The 25,796-nt window shown below is 37.6% G+C and overlaps 1 protein-coding gene across 1 annotated transcript in view; it reads right to left on the minus strand.

Annotated features, from left to right (window-relative positions):
- The window catches only part of DYM (dymeclin), a 286,000-nt gene that overhangs the window by 98,756 nt on the left and 161,448 nt on the right, over positions 1–25,796 (minus strand). The window contains exon 14 of the mRNA XM_004684007.2: positions 15,547–15,649. Within this exon, the coding sequence (XP_004684064.1) occupies positions 15,547–15,649 (103 nt within the window). The remainder of the gene's footprint in view (positions 1–15,546; positions 15,650–25,796) is intronic.

Here is a 25,796-nt window from a genome sequence, read left to right on the forward strand (position 1 = left end):
GAGACAGAAGCAGGATTCAAATCCAGTGGTTCTATACAGTGTTTTCTTGGGTGGGAAAGTGAAGTTCAAACATATAAAATAATACTAGTATGTACTAAGCATTAATAAGTCTTATTGTTATTAAATAATGAGAATTTGAATGTTTTCTTCTTTCCTAAGAAAGTAAGGGTATGTATATCATTACTCACATATCAATGATATCAATTTCCTTGTTAAAAGCTCTCTTCACTGTGGCAGAATGTAATGAGCTTGTACTCCGCAAGGTCTGAGTTAACTAAATTAATCTGTGGGTTATGCTCCCTTGGTTAGTAAATAGTGACCTTGAAGAAGCCGTCTCCGATTATCTCATTTATAAAGTGAGATTACTGATATCAATTTTATCAGGTTGAATACTAGTTAATAATCTCTTTTAAATCTGTGTGACTTGTCTGTAATATTACCGACTACTGGATTCCTTAAGGAAAAAAGCCATGTCTCCTAGTATCCTGTAAGTCCCACAGCTTCAGGTTGAACTCAATACCTTGAGAATCTCTGAAAGCAATAATGGCAATGCTACAATGCAAGAGATGTCATGTTGACTTGTTGTATTAAAGGAAATAAAACAACAAACTGGAAGAAAAAAAAAAGAGAGACAAAAAGAACCACAGACTACAGAGTTAGAGATAGAAACAGACATCTCTAGAATTCTGGAATGAAATGCTCTAGAAAGCATTTCTATTGGATGCTGACCTCTTCTCTGTTGTACCTGATCTCTAGTGGGAAAGAAAGTACTTTTTAAAATGTGCATCTGCTACCTAAGACATTCTTTTTGATGTAGGATTTCTGTATGTCACTAGAAAAATCGGATTACCACTGGGCATTACTATTCCACATATATTACATCTGCCACAATCACCACGTTCCTCTAAACAGAAGGGCATTAAGGCTATTTTGATAAACAAAACCAGTGAAAGAAAGTGAAATTTCAAAAGTTGGGAAAAATAGATACAATTTAATAGAATGTTCTAAAGCCCACATTTAAAACAGAAATAGATTATTTTTATGTTCTGATAAATTGTGTTTAGGCAGGATATATGGAAAAGTCTGTCTTTTCTTTCACTCCTGAACAAAGATATCATATTTGAATGCATATAATCATGATATAATATTCTTCATCTACTGAAAGCTATGGTCAAGGCATTATGCCAAAATATCATATGTATCATAATTTGTATTCAATCTAACTTGACAAAGTAGATGTTAGTAATCTCACTTTATAAATGAGATACTCGGAGACCTATGGTAGCTTCTTCAAGGTCACTATTTACTAACCAAGGGAGCATAACCCATAGGTACTTTAATTTAGTTAGCTCAGGCCTAACATGGAGTACAAGCTCATGACATTCTGCCATGGTGCATTGAGAAGAGAGCTTTTAACAGCTTCTTAGTACTCAGCTTTAGTTTTTAGTGATGAGAGAATAAAAGACTTAAGTAAATCCCATGTACAGGTGGTAGTGGCTGCAGTGACAGTAATAACAGTCACTAATACTTACATTATACTTGTTATATGCCAAATATTGCCCTAATGTGCTCCATGGATTATCTCAATTTCCATAATAATCCATGGGTAAGTTATTAATGTTTTTAGTTAACAAATAATATATTTTTTAAAAGGAACCTAAGGATTAACATCAAGTTCATATGAAGATTAAATTTATTTTTTTTAGACTGTAGTGTTCATGTTAACATTTTACAAAAATTATGGCAAAATACACATAACATAAAATTTACCAACTTACCCATTTTCATGGGTTCAAAAGTGCTAAACATATTTACACACTGCTATTCAACATCTAAGTTTTTTAATTGGAAAGTTTCAAATTTATGCAAGAAATAGGATAAAGTTCCATTTACCCCTCAGCTACAACAATTATCAGTTCATGACCAACTGCTTCTCTGTGGGTTCACCCACTTTCTTCTCTCAAGTGTTATTTGGAAGCAAACCCCAGATATATCATCCAGGCATTAGTATATCAGTAATATGTTTCTAAAACATAAAGGTTCTTCTCTATAACCACAGGTCACTCTCACACCTAAGAAGTTAATGGTGATCTTTGAACAATACTGACTTTCTAACTAGTTAAAAAAATTTTTTTTAAAGTTTGTTTGAATGAGAATCCAAATAAAATCTTCATAATGCAACTGGTTTTTATTAAAGTGTGTTTCTCTCTCCTTTTCTATTGCAATTTATTAGTTGAATAAACCAGGTTACTAACCCTATTGTATATGAGCTTCTTGTAATGTGGACACTGGTTGTGGTTTTTAATATTCTCTGTTCTGAGTATTTCCAGTAAATTGGTAACTAACCTGGAGGTTTGATTTAGCAGGACTCCTTCACAGTGGCAGTGCATTCTACAGCAAGACGCAGTGTCTGCTTGCCTCTTCTGGAAGGTAGCAGTCACTCATGCTCAGGGCTTGGATCCACTAATTTATAAAGGCTTGCAAAATAGTGCTATAGTATCATTTCTTTTTCAGTTACTAGGTAACATGTCCTCTAGACAGGAAGGAACTTCTTTTATCTACTATTTTATGAGAGGTGTCACTGTTTTATGTAAAAGGCAAGACAGATTCCTTGTTCTCTTTAGTGGAAATCTGGCTGCTAGGGGTTTTCAGTGCTATGCTACCAGGGTGGTTACTGTTTCCATGAGTTCAAAAGACAGAAATGGGGTATCCAGACATAGCTATAGACATTAAAAAACAAAAACTTGAATACATACAGATACATCTCATTCAAAATCAAGATCAATCGGTCTTCACTGAAAATTTTCTTTTTATATCTGCAGATACAATACTCCTGTGGCAAGATTCCAGTCCAGAAGGAGAGACACAGATATTGGATGGTGTCACTTAGCAAGTGAATACAGAGAAATCAAGCAAAAGGGACAGATAGAACTTAAAAACTAACCCTTGAAAGTTCCTAATAGAACTGAGGAATCCAGAGTGGGCGGGAGTACAGGATCTACGGCGGTGGACTGTGGCTGCTTTTAGTAGACAGTGCACTAAAATAACAACACACGAAGGGAGGACTAACCCCGAAATAAAAGCAATGCTATAAACCATCACTGCTTCACTTAAATAATAAAACTCAGTCCTTCCCAATTTAAAAGAAAGAAAGAATCCAGATTCCCAAAGCAATGGGGAAAATGAAATTGGAGTATTTCATAATTTCTCATTTGCTGTATCTCACATAACACACACCTATGTCTTAAAATAACAACACTGAGGTTTCTACAAAATGGCTTAATCTTTTTATTTTTTCCAGTTGTGTCCTTATGGGGAAAAAGAATCATTTGGATGTTAGTGATCCATACTAATTATTGGATATATGCTTAGGTTCTTTTATTTCAGTTTACTCAAATTTTAGCGATTATTCTCCCACATGTTGCTTTATAATCACATATTTATAATCACCAATACTCCAGTTCTGTTGGAGGAACTTTATTTTTCATACATTTGCAAGCAGAGTCATATTCACATTGGAAAACAATCAACATGCTGAGATTCTGAGAGCAGATTCATGTACACTACCCCACCCCCACCCCCGATGCACCCTGTCCTCTCTTCTCCCGCCACTCCCTGGCCTCGGAGCCCAGGATATCGATGAACATCCACTACTTTTTGAAAGTGTTTTATATTATTGAATTGTCCACTATTTGAATGTTTAATACTTTTTACTGCTCCCATTTAATTTGCTGTACACAATGCTCTCAGATTCCCTCCACTTTGTTGAAATGGCCATGTGGGTATGTACCCACCCCAACTACTTGATTTGTTTATCTGCTGAAGGAGATTTAAGCTGCTTTCAAGTCCCAGATTCTGTAAGTATCACTGCTGTGAATTTTGCCCAGTATTTTTTTTAAGTACAGCAGACTACTAAACACTAAGTTTTGGAGAAGACAAAAGTCATATATGTATTTCTTTTTTTTTACAACAACAGTTTATTTTTACATCATTTTGTACATTTTTTTTTCATCTCAATTGTAATCCCCACGGGTTTCCCATCACCAAGTCACCCGTGTGCCATCACCATAATCCCATGCATTTCCCTCCCCCCCTCCATTTTTTGATCCCATTCCCCACTTTACCCCCTATGTGGGGTTTTTTTAATTGATGGTTTCATATTCTCTGGATCTATGCCAGTGGGATAGACTGGTTCATAGGTATCTCCATTTTAAAATTGTTAAGGTGAATCTAGATTTCTCTCCATAGTGGTTTCACCAGCTCACATCCCCAGTAGAGTAACAGGATGAGGAATCACAGAAGCAGTTCTTAAATTAAATCTTAAGGACAAGAACTGTCAAAGTCTAGCTCTATTCCTCAGTCACCTGCTCTTCATTTTTCTGATAGGTGACTGAAAGTAATTTTTTATAGTGTATCCCTCTTTTTTATTCCCAAATGCAAATATGTCACCAATGTATAAGTGCTCTTATGTGACTCTATATCAAAGTTTATTCAACCAGCTCTTACTGACAAAGCTTTAGATTTGTCACCAACTTGCTAGGTTTCAACGATTTCACAGAATTTGATATTATGTTTATAGATATATCTAAGTCCTTTACATAAGTAGCTTTTTAATGTATGGTTTATTCTATTTGCCTTCTTTTTACATATTGGTATTTTACTTAGTTTGTATTTTTTTTAAAGATTTATTTATTCATATAGAACTGGAGTACAGGCCAGAGATGCGGAGGGTGAGAGGATTCACCAGAGACAGAGCAGAGAGCAGAACAGGCAGATCGACGAAGTACACTGCTGAGGGGAGCAGCGGGTGGGTCAGGAGAGGTCTGCCTCGCCATGTGGTCACCTCCGGGACAGGCGGGGTTGTGCTTTAACCCACTGCGCCACCAGGGAGGGCCCAGTTTGTATCTATTTTTAAAGATCTTCTATTCGAGGTAACACTGGCTGACAACACTGTATGGCTCTCAGAGGTACAGGTTCACACTTCTTCAGGTGTATGTCCACACCACAGCCACCATCAACGCACCACAGTCCACTTTGATCTCAATTCTCCTTTACCTCTGGGCTGCCTCGAATATGCAATCAGATTTTTAGGGTTTGTTATTGGCTTAGTTTCATCTTTGAAACGTGTTTATATATATTCCACATGAGAGAAGCCATTGCTATTTTGTCTCTCCTGGCTTATTTTACTTAGCATAGCCCTAGTTTGTATTTTTATTCTTATATCTTGTTTGTCATTTTCCACCATTTCACTATTGTAAAAAAAATTGAAATTAGTTAATTTCCTCTTCTTATTCCTCCAATTGATACTCTTGTGGCTTAAGAATATCTTTTAGTGTCAACTTTACAAGTAAAATAAAGCTAATGCTCAATTCCAGCCTTTATGCTTGTGTCTCCCTAATCATTGTGATTGCCTAATACTCTAACCAGTGAGCAAATTAAGTTTGTGGCCTGTTTTTATATAACCTCTGAGTCACACAAGTATTTACATTTACAAAGGATTGTAAAAACAAACAAACAAAAACATACAAAACATAGGTATGTGACACAAATAGTATAGACTATAAAGTCTAAAATATCCCTCCCAGTTCTTTATAGGGAAAGTTACTGACCACTACTCCAGTAGAGACCTTAGGAAGAAAACAATTTTTATCTGATTTCCTAGATATTATAATATTGTTTGTGTCTGTTTTACTTGCAAGTCAGTTGGGCAGGATATAAAATCCCTGGCTCACATTTGCTGTCCTTGTGTAACTTAAAGTGTTATTCCAGTTTTCTTCTGACATAACCCTTCTGTCAAAAAATACTGCTGAGGATTTTATTTTCTTCCTTTAAAAGTGACCAAGTAATTATCTTTAAAGTGAAAAGATATCCTGCTCAATGGGAGAAAATATTTGCACATTATACTCCAACAAGGGGTTAATTTTCAAATGAAGAACTCATATAAAACATCAAATAACCAACCAAAAATGGATAATTCTCCTAAAAGAGGGCCAAGCACATGAAAAAAAAAGTTCATTATCACTTATCTCAGGGACTTGCAAATCAAAACCCCAATGAGATAACATCTCACACCTGTGAGAATGGCCAATAGCAAAAAACACAGAAGTGCTCTATTTTTATGGGAATAAAGGAACCAGAGAATGCCAGTGTTAAGGAAATCACACACTAACAACCACTTTAAGATACATTTAAGGCAAGGAAATCAAGGATCAGAGTTTCAGAAAAGGTTGCACAAGCTTACAACCAATTAAAGGTAGTTCAAAAATAGAACTCAGGCCTTTTAATTTTGGGGGTGTTGCTCTATCCAAAACTTCTCTCAGTCATTCCAAATTAACAATTTGTTTAAGATGAAAATAAAACTGATCCACAGAATTGCTATCAGTAACACCCTCTTGGGCTCACTGAGGTACTCCCTGTTCCACATACTTTCCTTCAATACCTCCACAACTCATTGCTCCTCTTTCTTCAGCTCTTTGCTCAAGTGCTACCTTCTAATGAGACAAATATTCCACTGACCCTGTACCTACATTACTAGTATTCTCCATCCCTTTATTCTGCTTTATTTTTCTATGTGACTTACTCTCTTCTTACATCTTATTTGTTCCCTCATCCCACCTGTCTACACAATCTGCACACATCTCTGTTCTCTAGAATGTAGACTTCATGAGGTCAGAGATTTCTTATCCTCATTGATGTCTTCAAATCCTCATTGATGTCTTCAAATGGCAGAGAAAAGTTTCTAAAAAATAATAGTTGCACTCTTGGTACAAAAATATGGAATTTCAAGCACCACTTAGAATGTTTATATGTGTACTACATTTTTGGTAGCTAATACCGTTAACCTAAAAATACAAGTTAATTACATAGAGCATTCACAATAGGTATGGGAAATTTGGGACCTGGAATTGGTTAATAAGTCCTTTCACCTATAAACTTAAAGTACTATTAGTATTGAAACAAAAGATTTAGCTATTTTAGTTTGAACTCACTGACCAACATGAAACAACTTCATAAGAGATAATGATACTTGATTATTAAAGACTCAGTACGGTGTAGGATTAGGATATGAGGCAAAAAAGATGAGTCACTCATTCAGTCGCTGATTAGCTGACATTGCACCTCAAAGGGAAGAAGGTATGTTTGAGAGCAACACAATACCCTTCTTATAACCTCAGTTAAAACACAAATTTGAGATAAAAAAAGATAACAGATGAGAGATTACAGGTGACTCAACTGTATGAAAATAATCATGCCTACCCTATTGATTATTTTTTAATAACATTTTTTTATTACAAAAGTTTATTTTTACATCATTTTGTACATTTTTTTCCCATCTCGATTGTAATCCCCTATTGATTATTAAACAAACATGTTAAATAATTCATGTGGTACCAAGTACAATTAAGGACTGAACATTTATCCATAATAACTGTTTTGTTATATTAATATATCAAGAAAGCTGTATTTCAACAATGCAATAGCCTCTAACAACTGTGAAAGCAGAAATCAACCTTTCTACTTCCAAAGTATATCAACCCCTATGACTCAGATCTATAAGTTCACATCTCAGAAATTCAAATAATTTATGAATAAATTAAGAAACAATTTAGGCCTAACTTCCTCTGGTATTAACTGAATCTTCTAATAATACCTTAAATCTAGATAAATGCTGATGCTTTCATAAACATTTTGCCTTTATAAAAATTCTTACATGGGGGCCCTCCCTGGTGGCGCAGCGGGTTAAAGCACAGCACTGAGAATCTAAAGCCGCTTCCGCATGAGTTCGATACCCGCCTGCCCCGGAGGTGACCACATGGCGTGGCAGACCTCTCCTGACCCGCCCGCTGCTCCCCTCAGCAGTGTACTTCGTCCATCTGCCTGTTCTGCTCCTCACTCTGTCTCTGGTGAAGTCTCTCACCGCCCCTGAGCCTCTGGTCTGTACCCCAGTTCTGTATGCACAAATAAATAAATCTTTAAAAAAAAAAAATTCTTACATGGATTCCTAAGAATTTTCCAAAATCCACAAAATTTCCAGGAAAACAGAGCTGAATGTTTAAATATAATTTGTTTTCAAAAATTAAATCAACTAAGAAAAAAGTTGAATTTCCACTCACACAATGAGTAAGATTACTGGTTTTTTGGGGGTCTTATTTGGAGAAACTAAAATAAAGTGCCATTTATAAAATATTTGCAGCTTTGACTATAATCAACTGTAATAATAAGATACCAGCTCAAAAAAATTCTTTTCATTTAAACCTCTTTTGTAATACTGCTTTTTAATAACCCTCATAATAGCCAAATTAAAGGACCCCAACAGAAATCATTCATCCCACATAAAACAAACATTGCTTTTTCTTCTTAGCTTTGTTTTACAAGCTACATTATTTCCAGATGACGCTTGAGGGGACTATGGTTTCAAGAATTAGATGCTTAAATAGACAGCTGCTTTCTATTTGCCATGTAAATCAAGGATATATCAAAGAAAATTCCAATAGTAGATGTCTTTTCTCCCTAATAGGAATTACAAACTTGGGCAGAAAGGGAGAAAGGGAAAAACAATCAAAATTCAAGGAAAACAGAACATCTAAATCATAAATTTTTAAAGAAAGAAAATCTGGAGAATCCCAGGCAAAGGCATTTCTAGATTAAGTCTGCACAGCAGCAAGTAAGAGTTTTTCACAACAATGCAAAGTGGGGGAAAAAAGAAACTGTGATCATTGGTTTTTACAAATTTATCACACATTGCTACAGAGTTTAATATGCATTTTTTTCGGTATTCTTTAAACTTCACTTAGAAAGTTAATTAATCACTGCCAGATTTCAACGCAAGTACATCCTATTTCTTTTTATAAGTCAGAGGAGGGAACATAAAAGTATTTTTAATAATTAAAAAAAAAACCCTTAAAGAGAATATTCCACCATACTGCCTAAGAAGGGAAGGGACAAACTTCCTTTACAGGAAGAAAGAAAAGGCAAACTTCTTCCCTCAACTGAGGTGTCCTTTTTAAGAATGATTTTCTTTTTTTTTTTTACACAACAGGGGAGGCCATCAACTAGATACTGTCTTTAGAAGCATTTTCAGAATATTTTTTAGTACTTTTGATTCAGAAACATATCCAAAGTCAAGTTATAATAGCACCCAGAAAATAAGTCTGATTATGTTAAAGTCAGTCCTGGTTTTTAATTAGGGGGGGAAAAATTTCTGGGTGATGGCAGGGGTAGGGAGACTGCTCACTTGCTACAGACTTTATTGACCTGGATTTTAATACAGCTGTACTAAAGAACAGGTAATCAATGTGGGTCTTCAAATATAAGGTTAGAGCAGTTGTTTCTAGGAATGTTTGCCAACATCACTCAAATTTAGCTCCCTCTCCACCCTTGCCCCCAGCTTCTATATTATGAAAGTAACTAAAAAGATCTTGATTCAAATTTCATGATTGTCCTTGGGGAATTAGTGGATTCCAGTTGGAGCACGTAAAGGTTCTCAAGAAAAAACAAAGAAGACAGAAGCATATTGAAAGGACAGAGGATACAACCTGAAAGAACTCCCCAAGGTTAAAGGTGTAACAACCCAAGCAACAAAACAACGATCATGAGATAAATAACATGATGAGTAACTTACCCATGCATACTGACATAAATACATATCCTGAGTAGAGATGGCAACCCACCCCTCTTCTCTGCAGATGATTCTATTAATAAATGTGGAAGAAATGAGATAAACAGAAAATCACTTGAGAATTAGTAATAAAGACTGCAGGCAAGACTGACCAATGGATGCTAAAATTTGTGGGGAAAATATTTAAGCAGAGATAGGATACAGGCACGGTATGGCATACTCAAAGTATGTCCCCCAAGATACAATAATTATAAAGAGAAAATTAGCAACTTTATGGGAAGAATATTGGCAGATACCATCCTAGTAAAGCAATCAAGATAAACCCAGGGAACAATCACCAGGAATACATACCAACATTATGCATCACCAGGAACACCTACCAACATCATGTATCACCAGGAATACACACCAACATCATGTGTTCCTGACATGATGCACTAGAAGGTCATAATCACCTCTCAATTATGTATATGGGTCAATCTAATCATTAGAACAACTGAATCTGTCTTTTCACAGATTCAGGTCAAATTTCCAATGTATTCAATGAAAATGCCACAACTGTTTCCCTACTTCACAGAAGTTCTTACCTTCTCCTGATACACCACAAGTGTGAGTATGGCTTCATAAAATGTGCCTTACCTTGAATTGTGTTTCGGTTATGCATTTGTTGTAACTAGTCTCTCAGACTTCCTGTCTATATGGCACTGTGTCTTCCTCACCTCTACCTTTCACACCTTGTTAAAGTAATTCCAAAATAGAAGTTTAGTAAATTTGGATTTAGTGTCACCATAACTGGTAAAACACCCCAAAGTAATTCCTTCAAAAGTCACAACATCTAAAAGGAACTATTTTAGCAGTAAAAAAAATTACATAGTTTCACATTTACTAGATAAGGCAGTACCGCTCAGATAACTGTCACTGCATTATATGTTAAGTTCTCTAAGCCTTCCTTTAAGTACTAAAGAAAAATCTTTAAATAACAGTGTCACTAAAAACAAGCTCTATAAAATGTGAAGAGTTGTATTTATTTCTGTGTTTTTGTGTATACACAGGTGCATGCATGCATGAGTGTGTGTATGTGTGTGTGTGTTATGTAGAAATAGGGATTTTAACACTAGCTCAGCAAAAGCATATGCATTATATAATACAAAAAACTAAAATAGTTTTCAATATTACCTATCTAACAACTATGAGTTAAATGAATCTGAAGTTTGAATTAAAGAGTAAATACAAAGAATCTTAAAAATTTTTTGAAAAATCCCTGAATTTAAACTTTGTCATGTGAATCAGGTCAGGATAACCCATAAAATATTTATTAAGAAACTAAATGGTTCAAAGCAGACATAAAACTTACAAACAAGAGTTAAAAGCTTATTAATAAGAGTCATTTGTTTAAGAGTGAGTTAAATAAACTATTTCAAGGTAGTAGTATTTTAGCATTACATACAGAATGGTAATGATAATCAATCACAAGACTGAAGTAAATTTCAAATAACTGGCTTTTGTTCCTTAGGAAGTTACAATTTAAGACAGCAAACAATTAGATCAAGTAGAGATTGAACAACCTATTCTATTTGTAATGAACTAAAAGGGGGGAAAAAAAATGCTGCAACTACCATGTGAGCCTGAAAGAATCAACTCTGTTATAAAGATGATGCAAACATTAATGAAAAGTTAATAATTCATCTTGAAAAGTACCCATGCCCACTACATGTGAGAATCTTATTTTGACTAAGAAAATAGTCAAACAATTCAAATTGTAAGTCGCACAGATGACTTAGGTCTAAAATTCTTTTCAGCCCAGGATACCTGCCAGGTGTGCTGAGTTGGGTCTCATCCTGTCATCTAACTGGTAAAAATTCAGTCCATTTATTTTCAGTACACTCATATGTCAAAATATATTCAGTGCCAAACTGTGACAAAGAAGAATGAATCACAGAATATCAGAGCAAATAATTGGTGTTTTTTTTTTTAATGTGTGGGGATGTAATTATAAATACCACTGGTTCTTAAGCATTTAAAATCTATCCATCCATCCATCCATCCATCATCCATCCATCCATCCATCTATGCATACAGGAAGTAGGGTATAGGCCAGAGGTATTGGTGGTGATGGTAGGGGGGGGGGAGGGTGGAGGACAAACCAGAGACAGAATTGAGGAGCAGAACAGGCTACTGAAATAATTCACTACTGAGGGAGCCACAGGTGAGAAAGGAGAGGTCTGCTGTGCCAGGTGGATTAGCAGCCTGGCCGGGTATCAAACTCATGCCAGAGTAGCTGACACTAGCTTGATAGTGCTGAGACTTAACCCCTAGACCACTAGGGATGCTCTTCTTAAACATTTTCATACTTTTGAAGACCTCTTTATACTTTTGAAAACGACTGATGCTCTCAAGAGCTTTTTTTTTTTTTTTAAAGATTTATTTATTTGTGCATACAGAACTGGGGTACAGGCCAGAGGCTCAGGGGCGGTGAGAGGCTTCACCAGAGACAAGAGTGGGGAACAGAACAGGCAGATCGACGAAGTACACTGCTGAGGGGAGCAGCGGGCGGGCCAGGAGAGGTCTGCCACGCCATGTGGTCTCCTCCGGGGCAGGCGGGAATCGAACTCATGCTAAAGTGGCTTTGGCTTCCCAGTGCAGTGCTTTAATCCGCTGCGCCAGGGAGGGCCTCAAGAGCTATTTTTATGTGGATTAAATATACCGGTACTTTAACTAAACAATTTTTTTTTAACATAAGGTTATACGAGTACACACAGTGTTAGCAAGTGGGGAAGTGACATTATCATTCATCATGTAGCCTTTAACAACTTGGCTGTACAGTCATAAGAGAATTAAAGAAAACCCAAGACTTTGAGAATCACTGAGATAAATAAATGTGTATTAAATTATATATAGTAAGCTTATTTATATAACATTATATGTGTGTATTTATAACATTATACACTTATTATCTATATGAAATTTCAAAGTTCTTCAATAATCAAATGGCAATATCATTTGGTTCTTTACGGTTTGACCTAGAATAAGTCAGGTTCTTTGCATCTCAAATAGTTGCTAAGATAGACTATTAGAGTGAGGAAAAGTTTAGATGACACTGTGGTAATATTGATAATTTAAAAAATCACAATTACAGTTTAAAAAGCAACTATGACATATTTATTATGTTTCACTTTCAATAGTCAGGTTCTACTGTATATTGCCAAAGTAGTTTGAAAGGTAATTATTCTTATTTTTAAAAGTTGGTGAGAGTCTTCTATCACATCTCTCTCGTTTCCTTTTACACAATATATTAAATTTCATAAAACCCTGATATAGACATGCAAAATACAGCAAAATTAGGCACTTTTATTGCCTCTGTAAAACCTGCAGTGCCACCTCTCACTCTCGGTAGTGGGCATTCTGTTCCCACAGAGGACTTGAGTGCCATTTTTGTTTTATTTCCTCTTAAGCAGTCAGGGCACTTCCTCATTATCTAGAACTTGGTTGAAGGTCTCAGTCTTCCCCTGAGATGTTCAGACAAACACACATGTAGTGAAATACTAATAACAATGTTTTTGTAACATGCTATTTGCTTTCTATGTTGTCACTCAATTGACTTGTGAATTTTACAGTATAATGAGAGCAAACATTTTCTTAATAAACTCCGAAACCTCTAGGTAGACTGAAAGTGCTCTATGTACTACAGTGAGAAGAAAAACATATCCTTATTTTTAAGCACTTACTTCAAACTCTTTGCTAGAAAATACACATCAGGGAATCTACTGCTGCATTGAGACCCTTTGATTTTCCTTCTCCATCATTTACACAAACGTGGTCTACAGCAGTACACTAAGACACAGAACTTTATGTGGTTGTTGGCAAAATAGCTTAAGTAAAATTTCTAGGGCAGAACATATTTTATTTTTCCAGTTAATGACCAATTTAAAAGAGAATGACAATGAGAACAAGGTTTCAAATATGTAAACGGCTAATACACAGAGTTTTGAGCAACGGAAATGACCAAGGGAACATTAAGTTATCACAAAAGGACTTACTACCGCACTGAACTTTTAAAGTTGCTAATCACCTTTCACATCAGTAGCAGGAGTGACTCATAGTTATCATCACTACTACTGAATCAGAGTTATCCACCCTCTTCAATTAACCCCTAGGAAAGGCAGCGATGTTCAAGTTCATGAACCCATTTGAAAAATGCTGTGATTTGTAGTCTCAGTGTTAAAGTAATGACTGTCAACGACAGATTCCAAATGGAATTTTCCCACTACTTTTAGAAAACAGATGCTTTAGAAAATTCATTTTTACTCTGTAAAATTTTCACGTAAGAAGACACTAAAAACTAAAAAATTCAACAGTAGAATTCATGTCTGTTACAAATTCAACCTGCCCTTTCACTATTGTCACCTTCAGAGCTGGCAAATACAATTAAATATGTATTTCTAGATACATATTTTCTCAAAAGAAACACCAACCTTCTGGTCACTCATTAAAGGAGAATTTTTAGGACAACCTCACTGCTATAGACATTTAACACATTTTTGTGAAATAATGGACACAAAATTACTTTAGAAATCAAATAACTGTAAAAGAATGACAAGATATTTACAGATGGACTGCTATCAAGTTATTAATAAATATAATCCCTAGTATCATACAGGCCCAGAAGAAGTTTGCAAGGAGCAACCAGAAAGACATAGCTTTTTGTTTCCTAACAGTGGTCTCAAGGGTAGAAGTGTGCCACGCAGTCATCTCTTCTGTCAGCGCCTCTGGTGTCTAGGCTGGTGCCGCCCCACAGTTATCCTATCGGCATAACTATTTAAATGAAACCAACCATAGGAAACAAGCTAAACGACTGTCTTGTTGTCCAGTATGCATCCTTAATACAAACTTCAAATTTTAGGATGTCTCATGCAGTTTCTAAATCTCAACCCACTAAGCTGTTGTCTAGAGAGTTAGGGAGTTCCTTAGTAGAACAGATGGACTATTTCTGTGGCTTATGACAAGGTAATTTTTATCATCTTCACCTAAGTCATGTTCCAAAATATAAGAAAGGTCAGCTAGTGGCACTGCCCGTCAGATGTTCTCCTGCCCGTTGCTATATAATGCTCATCCCTGTGCTGCTTCTGCTCTAGCCCATCATTATTTTCTGAGCTAAGGTGGTAAGAAGCTCTTCATCGCTCCTGTGGATGGAACAAAGGAAACAGATGACCGGATGGGCGGCTCTCTGCTGACCATGGCTGACAAGGCGAGAGTAGCTCCTGCCCTACACAGAGCCAGTGGGGTCCTCCTTCCCAGGACCTAAGAGCAAGAATATCAAGACTGCTGGGATGGCCAAAGGCACTGCAGGCCCAAGGCCCTTGATTGGGAGAGAGAGAGAGAGAGAGAGAGAGAGAGAGAGAGAGAGAGAGAGAGAGAGAGGAAGGCTTTTTGTGACTATTTCAGCCAGCCAGTAGAGAAAGTACTCTGGTGAGGGAAAGCAGCAGAAGAACAAAATTAAAGCAAAAAGTAGCAGTCTAAACTGGGCCCAGAAAGACAGGACCCTTTTTAATTCGGTTTCACTTCCAGGCTCTCAACTCTGAAATCCAGGTGTACTTCTTGCTCTTGAGTTCCCTGAGAAACCTTTGCACACCTCCTCTAAACATTCCTCCTTTTGTTTTTGTCTGACTTTATCATATTTGCCTAATTCGTTTCTTGACTAAAGTAATAAGATTCCTAGTCATTCACAATCACTGTTTTTAGGGGTGACTTTCTTCAACCAGTTGTTAATATTTAAATTTTCTTCCCCTGATTTGAACTTTACTGCCATTATTTGTATTTTAGTAGTTTCTCAGGCATCGGGTCAGTCAGATCTTAAGAGAAGGATATTTTTATTTATAAATTTAGCAATGAATAGAAAAATATTTATATTGACAAAGGTAACTACTTACATAATCGGGTAGAGGAACATCGTTGGAACTCAGAGAACCTCTCAAGGACTGTGTGGCTTGTTCCAGAACTTTGTTGTGTTTCTTAGACAGCAAGGAAAACAAACTGAAAAAAGAAACCAAAAATCCCAATTACATTAAAAAGAATTAAGTGTCTCCTTATCTAGGACTTATATAGTTTTACAAAATGCCAAGTATTCTAAAATATACTTGTGACTGTTTATCCTGCTTGTGTTAATAGCAGGATTAACTAATGCAGCAAAAAAATGAAGTTAGGTGAATGTTTAATGCAAAAAAAAATTTCAAAATCTGATAGTTTAAAATTCCATTTCAAAGAGAAGAGAAATTTTAATAAGACACTATGGGGAAAGAATAGTGGACAGAGATCTAGATTTAGAAAATCTGGGTTTAGCTGACTTATGAGTAACTCACAATATAATTTATTACAAGTCACTTGTGCTCCTATCTCAACTTTCTTATCTTTCAAATGAAGTGAGTACAATTAGATTACTTCTCTAGTATAATACACGGTCTCTGAATTATAGCTTTAGATTCTTATTTCTCAAAGAGAATGACTAAAAGTACTACAAAGTTTCTGCTTTCCATCGAGTGTAACTGATATTGAATAATTCTTTTGTTATAAACAACTTAAAAGCTGGACAAGTAGCTGAAGAAACTGCTTTCAGAGGTACAACAGCTCAAATGCAGAATTATCCCTCGAAGAAGAGAGCCCACACGAGTCCTATACTGGTGAGCTGCTGCGACAGGAATAATTGGGACTGGCTCGCATGGGCGGGGACCTGACAGCACATAGCAGTTTTGTGCTGAGCTGAGATGACAGGGACACGAATTTGAGGCTGCTGTGGCAGCTGGAATTTGCAGAGCCGATTATTAGACTAGAGAGATATGCAAGAGTGGGTTCTAGAAATCTGCTCAGGGATCTTCTTCATTGTTTGGTTAAATACTAAATTATATTGTTCAGAAAAGCACTTCATGAGGTGTGGCAGTGATTTACCCAGGAGCAGCAAACGAAACAGATTTGAGTCACATAAGGATGAGGACGGATGAGGACACTGTAGTCCCACTAGTCAGAAGGGATAAAACTCTCTGAACGTGGATACCCGGGTGAATTCTCAGGCAGGCCAGGATTTAGGAGCAGGGCTATTTTAAACCGGAGCAAAGGCTACTTTTTTCCGAAATATGCCCTAACAGACCTAAATAAACAACTCTCAGAGAATAAAACTAATTTACTAAATGTAAATGGAATAAACACTCCAGTTAAGTGGCAGCTTGTCACATGCAATTCACAGGATTCACATTTGTAAATTTAAAGACAGTTACATTAGCAGTAAAGTGAGCAAAAACGATATGCAAACACCAGTCATAAGAAAGCTGGGGTGGTTAGACTAGTATCAGACAGAGTTGGCTTAAGAACAACACTATTAAGATAGAGATTTTATCATGATGAAAGGCCAACACACTAACCTTAAATGTGTCTATGCCTAATAACAGAGTTTCAAATATACATAATTATATGATCCTAATATTATTAATCTTTTTTTTTTTTTAAAGATTTTTATTTACTTATGCCTACAAGAACTGCGGTGTAGGCCAGAGGTGCAGGGGGATATGAGTATTCACCAGAAACCAAGTGGGGTGTGAAACGGCAGATTAACTGAAATACACTGCTAAGGGGAGCAGCGGGAAGACAGGAGAGGTCTGCTGCACCTTGTGGATCAGCTCCCTGGCTGGGGGTGGAACTCATGCTGCAGTGGCTGCCAACAGCTTGACAGCACTGAGACATTAACCCCTGCACCACCAGGGAGACCCTGACCCTAATATTAAATCTACTATATCTAATGTACAAAGAATTCCTCTTTGGGCTAGATGGCAACTTTAAAGTGAAAAGCAATTCTGACCATGTAAACTTTCCCAAATAAATTTGAGGTATTATCTGTAGTATTTTTTAGTTACAAAAATACTTAGTGCTATGTCACAATTTCTTAGTAATACCCTTCTAAATAGAATATTGATTTACGTATCAATATAGGAAAATCCTGATTACATCAGATAGTTTACATGGAATTTTCAGAAAAGACAGGGCTAGTTTTCTTTCTAGATTAAGTTTTAACTAATATCATGAAGAAAATTCCTTAAACTTATTATAATGCTAGATTTATAGAAGCAAATGTAACAGAGGCAATGATATTCAAATACAGTAGGAAGAAAAAGTAGTTAAGTAAAATAACTACTGAATAAATGTGAAATAACTAAATGCTAAACATATATCTATAAGAGAGATTTTCTTGAAATGGAATAGTCCAACGAAGCTTCATAAAAACCTCAAAACCTCTGTAGCAGTTTAAAGTTACCTACACTTTAAAGTTACGCACTTACTTATAACAATATGAATAAACCTCAAAAACAGTGTGTTCTTATAAGCGGGGACCCTGCTGAAGGTGAACATAATGGTGTTAACTTACATAGTATTTTTTAAAAGGCCAAACACCGTATTTTCTACAGACAAAATATGTGTGATACTAAAACATATGGAAACATATGTAAACACTACATTTAGAATAGTAGTCATCACTGGCTGAGAGAGAAGGGAAAGAACTGGGGTCAGGGAGGAAGAAAAGGGAATCGAGTGCGTGTGTGCTCCCTTTCTCCCATGATAGGTATGTTAAACTCATTCTTTTGGAAGGTCCACATACTGGACACACACACGGGACAGGGTGCCATATTTCTCTCTGTTGACTTAGTATAAGCCTGAACTACTATCTCTATTTTAAAAAATGGAGAAAAAGGACTAGCTATCCTGAAGAAAGCCCACCTTCCCAAGCCAGCAGATCACAAAACAGACACCTACAAACAGAGCATGTATGGCCAGTGCAACTGGGACTGTGCTCAGAAAACCACAAGGTGCTGAAAGGGTTATTGCTTGGAGTATCCGGTGGGTAGCAGGGAATGAAGCCAAAATGAAGAGGGCTGAGGACAGACTGCAATGGATGCAGATGGCACATCACAAGTCGTGGTCATTCTATAAGGACTCAGAAGCTAACAAAACATCAGTCCTACCAAATGGTGAAAGAGAACTGGATCCTTGCCCCACAAGGAGCTCAGGTCCAATGGGATGAGGAAAAATATCAACAACAGTGAAATTAGAAACCACCATGGATCAGAAGAGACTGCAGAAGCACAGCTGAGGGTTAGGTACATTTCACAGAAGAAATCTATCTTGATAGTGGCCTTGAAGGTAGGGGATATATTAGTATAAAAGCAAAGGGGCAAAGAGCAATTCAGAAAGGGAAACTATATCCAAAGGCACAGAGAGACTTCCGGGAGGATCCCATATTTTAGAAGGCCTGAACAGTGAAAGTGTATAGGGCAGGAGTTTGCAAGAGACACAGCCAGCAAGATAGGCTCACTGTTATAAAATCATGCTCACTGGCCCTCCCTGGTGGCACAGCGGGTTAAAGCACTGCACTGAGAAACTAAAGCCACTTCCGCATGAGTTCGATCCCCGCCTGCCCCGGAGGTGACCACATGGCGCGGCAGACCTCTCCTGACCCGCCTGCTGCTCCCCACTCTGTCTCTGGTGAATCCTCTCACCCTCCGCATCTCTGGCCTGTACCCCAGTTCTGTATGAATAAATAAATAAATCTTTAAAAAAAAAATCATGCTCAGATGTCTGTCTTTCATCTTGTCAAGTCACCAAGATAGAAAATACAATGAATATTCACCATGACTGTACCACATCCAGGCAAGGTGCAACTGGACTGGAGACAGCAGGAAGCAGAAGCAAGAAAATCTCTGTCCAGCCCTCCCAGAGGACAGTGTCAGGCCAGGGAAGACAGAGTGGCACAGAAGGTTCTACTATCAGGGTGGTGATGTAGATGAGCGTGGAGCGCTCTGGTACGCTGACGAGGGCTACCAACTGCACCTGAGAGTAGCAACAGGAAATCATTTCTGGAGATGATGCCTGAGCTAAATCTGGAGGGACCATTAGGATTTAGCCCAGGCAATGAGGGAATGAAACAGTAACTTGGGCAGAGCAAAGAGCATGAGATAAGGCAGGGAAATCTGAGCAGGACTGGAGCAGGGAAGAACACAACATACACGCTTATGAAGTGCTGGGTATACAGCGGGGCAATACAATAAGGTTGGGGTAGCAGCAGGGATCGTTCATAGAGAGCCTCTTAATGTCTCACTTAGACCTGGGACTTCATGGAAAAACAAGGTGTGTTTTACCACAGCAGGATGAGAGAAACAAAAGCAAAGCTGATGTGTTTGGCATTCAGGGAGGGAGCAGGGGACAGGCAGGAAGAGTGACTATCATCCTCATTCATCTCTGTCCACACTCTCTCCCTTATGTTCTTTCAACTCATGGTGGCCTCTACAGACCCCAGGGCTCCTAATAGGAACCTCTGAAAACTACAAGTATTAAACAGTTATATTTGTTTTAGAGAGATTTCTCTGCTCCTAGAGAAGGATGGATAGGACTTGGCAAGAAAATAAGAGGAGAAACAGAAAGATACTTTAAGTAATTAGTGCTAAAAGTGAGAGGTGAAGAAGTCTTAAACTAACACAAATATGAGCTACTTTCACCGAGTGTGAAAAATGAGAATCAGGAATAACTGTAAGGTTTCTAACTTAGCAGCGGGCTGAGAATGTGACAGAACACACCATGAAAATAGAAAGTCAAGTTGAAAAGCAGGAAGGGGGCTCAGGAAGACCCAGCTATGCCTTAAAGAAAATAATAACAGGCAAACTATAGAATCAATCCAAGTGCCCTTTACTGACGAATGGATAGAGAGATTGGAATACATAGTCAATGGAATATTACACAGCTGTGATAAAAGATGAAATAGCACAAAAGAAAAAAAAAATATGAACCTTGAGGTGATTATCCTGAGTGAAATCAGTCAAAAATGAAAGACAGATTATGGATAGTTCCATGCATTTGCAGAATAGAAATATCTAAAACAAACAAACAAACAAACAAAAACAACTATGCAAATGTGATAGAAGAAATAAAAATTTGAAACCACCCAAAAAAAAAAAGATAATGGCTATCAGAGGGAAAGGAGCAAGAGTAGAGGAGATGGAGGAGGGAAGGAGGAAGGTAGGTGGGCTATAGGCATGGCTGGTTTGTTGGAAGAAAGAAAAAAAAAAACATAACAGTAACCGTGGCAGTGTTCACTATGTACCAGACATTGTTCAACAAATCAAGTCAGCATATAAGGTAGATATTATTGGTATCGTTTTTTTTAAGGTGGGTGAAATCTAGGCAGAGAGACATCAAGGAATGCGTTCAAGGTATTTGACTCCTGAAGCCAGGAGTCAAATTCAGGAAAGCTAGCTACAAAAGCTATGCTCTGAACAATACTGTCATGAAGCCCAAAGGCGTTCAAAAATGTGCAGATGGAGAAGGTTAGAAATATCCAGATGGGCAGTTCAGAAATACTAATCTGACATTTCAGGACAGAGGTGAGAAATTTTAGGTTTATCGTTAATCGGTTAAAATCATAACAGTACAGGTGATCACAAAGAATGGTGAGTAATATTAAGAGCAGAGTTCTGGGAAACACCGAGACTAAAGGATAAATAGCAAAGGCAGCTAGTGAAAGGGGCTGAAATAAGCAAAAGAAGAACCAGAGGAGTATAACACCCTGGAAGCCAAGAGAACAATCTCTGGCAGTAGCTGTCTCTATCAAAAGGAGGACTGTAAGGCTGAGCAAGGTCAGTGGGGTTGGCCTGAGGGAAGAAATCAGGTTGACCTTACCAAAGTCCATTTTCAGGGGAAGGAGGGGGCAGAGACCCTGGCACAGAGGTCAAGAGAAAGCGGGACACAGAAGAAGGAGGCGCTGCAGTGACACCCAAAGGAAAGGCAGCACAGCGTGAGGGGCTGGGAGGTGGTTTGGGTCCCTCACTGAAACCACCCTTGTGAGGCGTGCCGCAGTTCACAACCTTTAGCCCCATCTCCACGGCCAGCAAGAAGATGGGAATATCTGAACAGCATATGATTTCGGAAAAACAGACTTAGGTAACAAGACTTACTAGTTCATCCAAGATGAAAGCTACATAGTGCGGTGAACACAGAAGTTCTTGATCCGTTCAAAAGAGCTATTCACATCCAAAGACAGAATCTGAGGTACAGCTTCAGGTCGAAACCCAGCCTGCCCTTGCCAGGCTGCTGGCTCCTGCGGACACCAACTGCTCCCACAGGACGTTCTTCCTCCTCTCTGCCACTACATGTAGGCTGTCTCTCCTCCGAGGCCCAGATCCACCAGATACACCCCATGCCCTCTGTGACACCTTTCTCTATCCTGTGCCCTCCCTGCCTCAGAACTACACCCACTGCTCCACTACCCGGTAGGCATTAAACAGTCTAATGCAGCTGGTTACCTGATCTTTAATCAGCCTACTTAAGGGATAATTTACATGTAATAAAATTTACCAATTTAAAGTATACAAATCAATGAGTCTTGAAAATTATAAACACTCATGTAACCCATCACTATAATCATGGCAGAATATTTCCATTAACCCCCCAAATTCCCCTGTGCCCATTTGTAGTCAATCCTCTCCTTCAATGTGCCATCTCCCACTTCACTCCAGGCAACCACGAATCTGTTTTCTGTCACAAAGGTTTTGCTTTTTCTAGAGTTTAATGTAAATGGAATCATAACATATGTGCTCTTTTGTGTCTGGTTTCTATCACTTTGCACAACATTTTTCAAGTTCATCCATGTTGTTTTTCGCATATCAGCACACATGTCCTAAGAAATACATCCTTAGGCAGTTTTGTCGCTGTGAATGTCAGAGCATCTCCCACCTCTCAGGTGATGCAGCCTGAGTGAGTGTGGGTGTCTGGTGACATGCAAGCCACCAGTGGCCAAAAGGTAACAGTCTGTGCAGGGCTGTAATTCATTCCTTTCCATTGCTGAGTAGTTTCCATTATATAGAAAAAAACCTCAGTTTGTCTATCAGCATATTAGTTGGTGGACATTTGGGTTGTTTACAGTTTTATTATGGATAAAGTGGCTAAAAACACCCTCATACAAGTTTTTGTGTGAACACATTTTCATTTCTCTTGAGTAAATACCTTGCACCTAGGAGCATCTCCTACATTTCTTTTTCCACTGAGCACCCTTAAGACAAATCTTCCCTTTTTACACATGCCAGGCTCATCCAGACTCATCCACCTTGAAGTCTTTCCTTAAATGCTCGCTTTGAGGCCACTCACAACCAACCCATGCGTGCCCTATTTTCTTTCCCCTGCTTTATTTTTTCCTATACCTACTAATTACTTTCTAAATACTATATGCCTTTTTCAATGCTTCTATTTGTCCAGAATAAAAGTTGGCAAACTACAGCCTGCAGGCCAAATCTGGCTCTGCCATCTGTTTTTGTAAGTACAGTTTTATTGGAATAATGACATATTGTATATTACTGAGTAGTTGTGACAGAATCCATCTGACACACAATGCCTAAGTATTTCCTATCTAATCCTTCACTGAAAAATCACCCTGACTCTTGCATCACTTTGTAAGAATGATGGCTGGGTTTCATTGTTTTTGTTCCCTACAGGTCCCCAGTGAGTAGCACAATGCTGGGTGCATAGCGGGCAGTCAGTACTGGCTCACCAAATAGCTTATAAAATAGAAATTCCCTGAAAATAAAGTACTTTTATTTTAAGTTTAACTTTTCAAAGTCTACCTGGCTCCTAATTCTTTAGACAAATAGCAGATATTTTTATTAGCAAGAAAGTTGTTTTTACCCCTACATTTACCCAGAAGAACAACTGTCTTCAACTTTTCAGTTCCTCTGGAGAATAACACTACAGTATTTTTCCTAGGTAAGCAAACCAAGTTGATGGAAAAACAACAGGATTTGCTGCTAGACTGGATTCTCAACATAAAAGAAAGAAAAGGGTCAAGAATGTCATCAAAATTTTTAGCCTACGCAAGTGGAAGTTTGGGCAGGTATGCCATTTCCTAAGGTGAGAAAGACTGGGGTTGAGCAAGGTTTCAGAGATATCCTGATGAGTTCCCTCCTAGATACAGCGATTTTAAGGTGCCTATTTATAATTAAACTGAAAGTTTCAAGAGAACATTTGGATACGAGTCTGTCTTCAGGAACAATATCCAGATTAAAGATATGCATTTGGGGATTGTAAACATATAACCAGAATTTAAAATTTTCAGATGGTTTTTATCCCACAAAGTCCCCCAAGTCCTCTGCTATGGTCCACCGAACCCCCTCATTTCACTCTGTGTTTTGGAAGGCATGGCTCATTCTTTTATAGCTGATGAATGCGAGAATATACAATTAATTTAAACAATTCTCTGAATGTAGAATTCTAAACCTTGTCCAATTTTTATTCTAGAATAAAAATTAAAATAAAAGCACTTGAGGAGATTTGTTTGAGGATGTAAGCAGAACCTTATTATACTACATGAATAATAATCTGGTGACAAAGACATGAACACTGACCACTGACCTAAAGCCACCATGCAACTATACCAGGGAGTGAGGCCAGAGGCACATTTGAATACCAGAGGTACATGTTGTGTTGTGTGCAGCTGAGGGAGTTAAGATGATGCCTACTACTTGGGTATTTTCAGATACTGGTTTTTCCACAGAGTGTTTTCCTTCTTCATTCTACTACGTTTCTCATGAAAGAATCTATCTATTCAGAGGAAGTCAAGCAGGCCAATGACTGCCAAGGACAAGATTCAGGTCATCTTTGTCAAAGACAGTCAAGCCAATTCAGGAGTATGGAAAAAGGCTAAGGGAGAAAAGGGACAGATAATGGATGGCTGTAACAAATGTGGGAAGGTCTGAAGTTTAAAACACCTGTCTGAAGAAGGAACTTTCTCATACTACTGGTAGGAATGTAAACTAGTCAATGACTATGGAAACCTGTGTGGAGGATCCCTAAAACATTAAAAATGGATCTACCGTATGACCCAGCAATTCCACTCCTAGGAATCTACCCAAAGGACACAAAGACACTAATTCAAAAAGAAAACTGTTCTCCTATATTTACTGAAGCACTCTTTACAAAAGCCAAGATATAGAAACACCTTAAATGCCTCCACACAGACGAATGGATCAAGATGTAGCATGTATACACAATGGAATATTACTCGGGAATCGAAAAAAGATAAACTCATGCCATTTGCAGCAACATGGACGGAGCTGGAAAGGATTATGCTCAGCAAAAGAGGTCAGACAAAAAAAGATAAATATCGGCTGGTTTCACTTATATGTGGAATATAGAAAAACCAAACAAAGGGTCAGGAAAAAGACAAAATTTGCAAGCTGACCATAGATATGAGGCACACAGGAAGAGAGAGAGCAGGTGAGGGGTCAAACAGGGGAGTGAAGAGTACCAGGGACTGTGGTGATGGGGCACATGGGCTATGGTAGTGGGAGAGCTAGGGGACTACACCTTGAGGTATCGAAAAATTCACACCGATGCAAGAAAAACATAATAAAAAAGTTTAAAAACACCTGTATTAAAGTAAAATGAAAATAAACATTTATCTTATGAAGTATGTTCATAAGATTTATACTTGTAGAATAGAAACAGTAACTTCCCAGATGTTTCCTCCCTATCAAATTATATAACATTTGTTGTAATAGGCTACTTTATACCTATGTGCAGGCCATGTGTATGTCTCTGTATGAGCAATTCTGGGTTTCTCCCCCACCATGCTAAATTCATTTAAAATCTTGATTACAGATCATTTTTTAGTGTTCTGCACACAAGATTTAAAATATGCTTGCCAGCAATGATTCATCTTTCTTCTTTTTGTTTCCCACCTTTCTGAGTCCAGTAAAAGAAACTATAAAGATGTAATTATTCCTACCTGACAAAATTGGGAATAAGGAGTCTTAGTTTCTTCTTAGTCAAAAACACCTTGTCTTTAAGAATCTAAAATTAAGATGAAAGCAACTGCTAGCTACATAATTATTTTTACCAAGAATATTGACACTTATAAAAAGAAGCTAGGTTAAGGCAGAGTAAATCGCCCATTCATTCACATTTATTTGACTTAATAACCATAAACATTATTTTAGATATATAATAATTCATTTAAGATTCATTTCCGTCCAAGGACAAGTGCTAAAATGATGCTAATTTACGGTATAGACGGCAGAAGATAAAATAAGAAACCTCAGGACCACAAACTCCCTGACTTTTAAGTAAGGCTTGTTCAAATGCAAACGCTTAGTGGACC

This window comes from Condylura cristata, unplaced genomic scaffold, assembly GCF_000260355.1.
Source record: "Condylura cristata isolate star-nosed mole 26May11 unplaced genomic scaffold, ConCri1.0 scaffold00016, whole genome shotgun sequence".
NCBI lineage: Eukaryota > Metazoa > Chordata > Mammalia > Eulipotyphla > Talpidae > Condylura > Condylura cristata.